Consider the following 7,829-nt stretch of genomic DNA (forward strand, 5'->3'; position numbering starts at 1 on the left):
GTCTTTGTGGGAACCAAACCAGTATTAACTTAATTGAGGCACCATTTAAAGTCTACTGTCTGTTTACTTAATTTTTCTAGTTCTAAACTGTGTTATGTAAATAGTAAAGCGACAGCATTTTTAATAGAAGTTGTTGAAATTGAGGTAAAAGGAAAGCTGCCATTTAATATGTACAATTTCCCAGTTCAATTTAAATTCATAGTTGAATTTATTCCATTAGTTTACCCATCACCAGCCCTTTGTAAGAGTTTAGGGTTGAGGAAATAGTAATAGTTTATAGGCCTTGCTTCATTACAAGGTTTTTGTGGCTTTGCTACATTTTAGCTACTTCCTCTCCTTTTTAGCATGCCTTTTTTGGCATGATAACAGAAGCTTGGCCTTGTTCCTTGTCAGCATGTTTGTTTAATCAGCATACAGCAATATGAGCAGGTACTGTGATTAAACCTATTTTACAGATGAGAAAATAATTCATAGATAGATGAGTCTGAGAAATACCTTCTTAGCTATGGAAATTAGGTTAAAATAAACTTGATTTTTTTTCTGCCTCAAGTGTGCTAGCTATTCTGCCTATCTAACAAAGAAATACCAACACGCAGGTAAGAGCTAAAGGCAAGGAGCCAATAACTTAAAATCATAAGATTTAAAAACTTAGAACATTTAGATGTAGAGCCAGGCAGCTTCCTCTTCTCCCTCCCCCCAAATGAACATGTATCCTTGAAAATTCAAAAACTACAGATCTTTAAAAGTTTCTAGGAATCTAAGAGCAGTACTTGGGAATTAATGGAATAGTATTCATTACACACTTAAGATGTGTACATTGACCTTGGTTGTCTTTTTTTTTAACTTTAGGTTTATTCTTAATGCTCCATCTCTGCATTCTGTAGCTGCTCCTGTTTTGAGCTTTTGTCCCATGGGGTGGGAACAGTATTCAAAGAGCTTTGCCTATTTCCTAGTAGTAAGGAGGCCCTAGCTTGGTTACAGATCTGATCTGTTATGGAATATTTCACTATTTGTAGTTTTGGGGGATGACTTGTTGACTTAGTGATTCCATTTTGGTACACTTTCATATAACTACATTAGTATAATTGGGTACCCAAGACTTACCATGTATAGTTGTCTTTTTCTTATCTTCCAGTTGGCACTACGAGATGCACTTTTGAAAAAGAGAAAAAGAATGAAGTAACCTGGACAAGCAACTTTGCCACTCCAAAGAGAATGCTAAATTTGTGTCATTATCTGAAAACTAATAAACTGAGAATGTTTACATTAAAAAGTCCAGAAACACTATACTGTGAAAACCAAAGTAAATTTGGTAGCAATTTGGTGTTTTTATTTTGGAGATGGATAATGGTGGGAATATTTGAAATGTAAACAGTAGTGATGTAAAATCATTTTCATTTAGCACTAATGTAAGAATAAACTATTCAGTGCCTATTATCCTTATCAATGTAAAAATTACCATAATCCCTCATTAAAGGCATCCACAGCCTTTTGGAGGATGCGGGGGCAGAGGTGTGTATATATGTATTTATGTGCAGTGTAAATGGTTCTCTGGTAGAGATAGGTCCATCTTCCTGTGGGGTCATGGAGATCTTGTAGACAAGCTCTGCAGGGGGCGGGGATTACATATTCTCTTCAAATGAAACAGGACAGTGTTACAAGAGTAAGAGGTTCTTACTTGTAAATAGGCTTACCTGCTGAAAACAGGTCCCTGCTGTACAGATTTTGGGTAGACTATTTAGCTCTTTTAGTCCATCCAAAAGATTTAAATATTTTTGGAATGCCAGGTTAAAACCTTGCTTTTTATATTGCCTTAAGTATAAATAGTAATCTTGGAGTGTCTTTATCATTTGGGCAACTCACGTCTCCATAGAGGAAAAAAAATCAAATTAGTTTCCTTAGCCTTTTTTCACCTTTAATATTTTCAGCCTTGTGTCCAAAGAAAGGTTTCTAATATCAAATAGATCTTCTTGTATGTGCTGAGCGGCTGCATTGGTCTCCCTTCGCTAGGTGTGCTTGAGTAGATTTCAGGGGCATGAAAGCAGGTCAGTCTCTGTTTGCAAGTTGTTGCATTTGGAAAGTTTGTTGCCTTTTACCTCAGATTTCTTAGATAATATTGTAGATGATAAAATTACTCTATATTGCTTTCAAGTAAACAAATTTCTGCCCACTCTGAATCAGAAAGCAGCTTCTAAAACTACTTTTCTCCTTCCCTTTCAGTATCTTCTGTTCACTTTCTAAATTCACTTGAGTTTTATTTGAAGGAAACTGTGTGACTTTCCCCAAAATACTGGGGATCATTGTGAAGACCTGGAGGTTTAAAGACTCATTGCACTGGCCTAGTGAGGGGAGCTGTCAGAATCAACCTTGGCACCTTCAGTATTTCACAGAATGTGTCCCATGCGAATTTGAATGGTTCAGACTGGAAACTGCTCTCTTTGCAGTTTGAGTGTCTTGTGTGTCTAGCTCCAGAGAGGGGTAAATAAAACCAAAATGGCATAGCAGCCAGGATCCACTGCTTTGCTGCCTGAATTGTGATGGTACCTGAAAATGTCTGCCTTCCGCTAGACTTTCCCACCCACCTAGGGCCGAGCCACCAAAGTCCATGTGTTCTGTCTTCTGGTCTAATGTGGCTTCACCCTGCTCTTAACTGAAATTTATATGCAAAATAGAAAACTAGCTGGCTTACAAAGGTGCAGTCTTTTATTTCTTCAATCCCATAGTATCTTACCTCGCTATGGTTCCTTTTATTATTTTATAAATCTCAAGAATATTTTGTTAGTTTACTGTAAATTTGAAGATCAGGCCTCACAAGGGTGGCTGCTGCCAGCAAAGGCAGAGTAGCTTTTCAGGGTGACTTTTACCTTGAAGAAGCCACCAGGGTCTCAGTTTCAGCTTTTCAGTCTCACCTTTTTGTCAGCACTGAGAATGGATCCATTTCTGGGATGAACTCATATTGTCCAAGCTCATATATATTTACATAAAGTGTTGTATAAGTCTGGAATGCTAATGTATTATGTCCATAATCTTAGCAAATTCCATTGGAAAATAAGCTCCCCAAAAGGCAGAGGCTGTTCCTGCTCCATCCCCAGGCTCAGTAAATATTTGAAACATGACCTACCTCATTGATTGTTTTGAGGTTCTGAGAACTAATAGCTATTTATAAGAACTTAGCACAGTTTTTGCCACAAAGTAAGCATTCAGTAAACTTCTCATCAAAGGTTAGATATCGATTAAGTTTTTATTTTATCTTTTGCTTAATTTACTCTTGAAATGACAATTGCAGTTGCTACAAGTATTTGTTTTATCCCTCATCCATTTTGGGGGAACTAGTTTGAAATACAATGATATATATTGAATGCTCACTATATGCAAAGCACCCTGCTAGATGCTGTGTGGGTTGCAAACACAATGTTTGTGTCATACAGAAACTTTGAAACCCATGAAGGAAATAGACTTTAAAAATGACTATGTAATACAGAGCCACTTACAGAGCTAACACAAAAGGCCCACAGCCTAAGGCAGGGCATCCTGACGAAGGGGCAGTTCAGCTGGCAGGAGGGTTTGCTGACAGGCATGCTTAGGATGAACAGGGCAGCATCAGAAATGGATTCTTGAATCATCAAAGAAAAAAGGTTTAAAAATTGGTACAATTTTTTTAAGGTTATTGTTAATTAAATTTTGTTTTTGTTACTTCATATTCTAATTCTTTGAAAATGTATAATGTATGTAGAGTGTTGTATGGCAGCTCTGTATTAACCAGAATGTTTAATCAGTTGGAATGCTCTGTTCTTCAAACTATATTAAAACTGTTTTAAAACTATCTTGAACACTTTAAACCTGTTCTAAGTGACATCCTTTCATTGTATAAAAAATAAAACTAAAAATTAACTCTTGCTTACATATTTTTAGAATGTATAATGAGATTTTTAGAAGATTGAATAGGAATAGGAAGGTAAATTGCTGACATGGATCGTTTTCTCTTAGTACAGTTTTTGGTCTATACATGTTTAAAATGGAACAAGAATGGAAAGCACAGGTCATTCTGTAATATTTAATACCATATATATTAGAACACTCCTTATGTGATCATTTTATTTCCTCCTGCAAATTCTGCTTTTATTTGTCAATTTGATCTCAATATGGAAATGATTAAACTATGGTTTATCCACGTGGTGGAATATTATGTAGCCTTTAAAATGTTTACAATAGGAAATGCTCATAAATGAACAAAACACAAAGTATTTATAGTATAATCCAATTACACCTGAGAGAATAGGGACTAATAAAAGTCCAAGAAACATACCAAATATTAACCTTTTGCACTCGGATGTCGAGTGTGACTCGACACGGTTAGCATCGGTAGCCCATCCCTTCCCTCCCTCCATCCCTCCTCCTTTATTTGGGCTTTTCTTACATTAAATAAGTTTGTATGAAAAGAAACTCCAGTTTTTTATTCTACTGCCGTGCTTTGTAAAATCTGGGGTATTTAAAAAATTAAATCCAGAGTAGAATAAAGGAGAAAAAAGCAAGCAAGTGCAAATGGTTAAACATGGTTTTCTTTGATGTTGATTGGAATCATGTGAGGGGTTTTTTCTTTCTACTTTACTTTCCGAATCTTTTACAGTGTACATGTTTTTACTTATGTCGTTGTATAAGAAACAACTTTATTTGAGGCCAGAGAATAAAGGTGCCTTAAGACACTCTTGTGATTATTTTTATTTTTATTTTTGGACCATTTGGAGGGGAATGTACTTAAACCAAGGCCAGGATTAATGTGCACATAACGCCAGAGGAGTTGTGGTCTCCCCTTCTTAGCCACTCTTCCTCTTGTTTACTGACAGGGTGCTAGATGGGACCCTTTTTCTCCATCCACCAATCCCCAATGTTAGCAAAAGTGCTATCCTATTCTATATAATAAAAGCCTAATAGGCAAATCGACTAAACGGTGGCACAACCGGTCGCTATGATATGCACTGACCACCAGGGGGCAGATGCTCAATGCAGGAGCTGCCCACAGGCCCCAGGCCAGCCAAGGCAGGTGCCAGCGGAGGGCCCACCCCCCTCCTGATCACCCTGCTGGTCGCCCTACAGAGGGAGGTAACCTGTGGTGGCAGTGGGGGGCGGGGCCAACAAGTGGGAGGCACCAGGCAGGCCAAGGCAGGTGCCAGTGGGGGCCCCTGGTTGCCCCACAGATCAGCCCTGATCACCTGTCAAGCCTAGGGACCCTACCCATGCACAAATTTCGTGCACTGGGCCTCTAGTGTTAGTATAATTCTCAGGGAAAATAATTTGTAGTATGTGCCAAGGCCTAAAAAATAGTCATAACTGTTGACTCAAACCTACATCTGAAAGTCTAGTCTAAGAAAATGTTCCAAAATATGGCAAGAGATGTATTTGGGGCTGTTCTACTGCAAGTAACTGAATACACATCTAAAAATAGTATAACCAAGTTTTGGAGAATCACATGAGAAGTCTGGAGGTAGACAGTTGCTGGTCTGAGTTTTCGTGCCCTCAGGATCTTAGGCTCTGCTTTGTCATTCTTGGCGTGTTGAAACCAGACTCTGGATTCAAATGCTGACTGGCTTAACTGTATGATCACATTTTAATCAACATTTCTGTGCTGCAGTGTCCTTATCTGTAAAAATGGAGATAATGGTAATACCTTTACCTTCATAGATATTTCTTCTGTGTTTAAGGCAACAAGAAAGGGTGTTCTTAAGATATATTCCCTTAAGTGGAATCACTGGGTCATAAGGCATTTTTAATTTTTGAAGTATCTCCATACTGTTTTTCCTAGTGGCTGCACCAGTCTACAACTTAAGAATTTTATAAATATAGTATGCACATGAAAATAGTTGCTGGGTTTGTGTGGTAGTAATATAGCTGATTCGGTTTTCTCTTTCTGTACATATTAAGCATGTATAACTATTCTCCAGAGAAATAGGACCAGTAGGAGGGAGACAGAGAAATAGATATAGGAATTGACTCATGAGATTATGAGGCTGAGACATCCCATGATCTGCGGTCACAGCTGGAGAACCAGGAAAAGTGGTGGTGCAATGCAGTCTGAGTCTGAAGGCCCGAGAGCCAGGACTGCCAATGTCCCAGGCAAGAGGAGATGAATGTCCCAGCTCAAGCACAAAGAGCACATTTGCCCTTCTGCTGCCTTTTTGCTCTGTTGAGGCCCTCAAAGGCTTGGATGATGCCCACTGCATTAGTGAGAGTGATCTTCCTTACTCAGTCTGTCCTTCAAATGCTCTCTCTTTTGGAAAGTCCCTCACACACACGTTGGAGGCTGAGATGGCCTGTGATCTGCTGTCACAAGCAGATCATGTAGCTGGGCATTTCTTAGCCCCGTCACTCTGACACATAAAATTAACCATCACAAAACATTTTGTAATGTTGCTGTAAAACATTTATAATAAACACTTAAAAAACAATCTAAAACATGACTTCTAGTTCCATTCTTAGCAAGATCCAATTTTGGAATACCTGCTATGCCTAATATCTAAGTTAACATCAGATCCAGGAATACTTTAAAAGGAAATTTGACCAAGTGGCAAGGTAAATTGTGGACAAAATGGAAACCTAATTCTAGAAAATGTTACCAAAGAGGAAGTTTAAAATAATTACATGGAAACTAAACTAAGAATAAATTGTATTTCACAACTTCTTGCTTTAAGGATACTTGAATCTTTCCCTTTTGAAAAATTTTATAAACATTTTACCATTTAATTGTGATTCAGAAAATATAGAATATAAACATCAATCTCCCAGATTTATTCAATTTTAATTTTTGCCATAGTCTTTTTTAAAGAAATAGAACTTAAGAATACTATAACTAACGCCCCACTCAGTCATTTTTCCTCCTTTCTCAGGAATAACCACTATCTTCTCCATGCCTATAATTCCTTTAGTTATATTTTACTATATTTGTGCATGTATTTGTATAAGTGTGTGTATATAGCAGACAGTATCATTTAGTATCTTTTAAATTTTAACAAGTATAATTGTTTATATTGTTTTGCTGACTATGTAACAATATTACATTCTTTCTTTTTAACTTTTGTAAAGTTTTCCACCCATTTATTACCCTTCTGCAGAGCAGTCAGATTGTGCCCACCTTTTCACTATTTAAAAAATCTTGCCCCATAAATGTCTTTGTAAATATCTCCTTGGGCATATGTCTTAGAGTGTAAAAAGAATTTTTAATTCTTACCAGAGGATATGCTCATTGATTTTAGAGAGAGGAGAAGGGAGAAAGGGAGAGAGAAACATTGATGTGAGAGAGAGCATCTATTGGTTGACTTCTGTATGTGCCCCAACTGGGGATTGAACCCATAACCTAGGTATGTGCCCAGACTAACTAGGAATCGAACCCACAACCTTTTGGTATACAGGATGACACTCCACAACCAACTGAGCTACACCAGCCAGGGTTAGAATCTTTTCTTTATCCAGTTTTCATAGAAACCTAGAAATGGAATTCTGCGTTGTAGGGTCCATGATTCTCCAACTTCCCTAGGTAATACTAAACTACACAACGTTAAGCGGTGCATGATTGTATTAGTAAAAAGACTCAGTTCCTCTCTGGCTCTTGGTAGAGGTCTCAGTTCCTCAGGTTAGGAACTTTTTCATAGGACTTCTTTAGTGTGCTCAGAACACAACAGGTGGCTTCCTTCAGCGTGAGCTGGAATCAAACCATGACCTCCTGATTCACAGGTTCACGCTCAACCACTGGGCCACACCAGCCAAGGCCATATCTATAACTGTTTAATAGTAGAGGAGTAGATTATATAAAATTATATTTAGCTCAGCCTAATTGT

The 7,829-nt window shown here is 37.8% G+C and overlaps 1 protein-coding gene across 1 annotated transcript in view; it reads left to right on the forward strand.

Annotated features, from left to right (window-relative positions):
• Positions 1 to 4,703, forward strand: part of SDAD1 (SDA1 domain containing 1) — a 31,267-nt gene extending 26,564 nt beyond the window's left edge. Inside the window, exon 22 of the mRNA XM_054728196.1 lies at positions 1,136 to 4,703. Within this exon, the coding sequence (XP_054584171.1) occupies positions 1,136 to 1,183 (48 nt within the window). The 3' untranslated portion in view covers positions 1,184 to 4,703. The remainder of the gene's footprint in view (positions 1 to 1,135) is intronic.
• The last annotated feature ends 3,126 nt before the right edge of the window (positions 4,704 to 7,829 follow it).

Source organism: Eptesicus fuscus, chromosome 2 (assembly GCF_027574615.1).
Source record: "Eptesicus fuscus isolate TK198812 chromosome 2, DD_ASM_mEF_20220401, whole genome shotgun sequence".
NCBI lineage: Eukaryota > Metazoa > Chordata > Mammalia > Chiroptera > Vespertilionidae > Eptesicus > Eptesicus fuscus.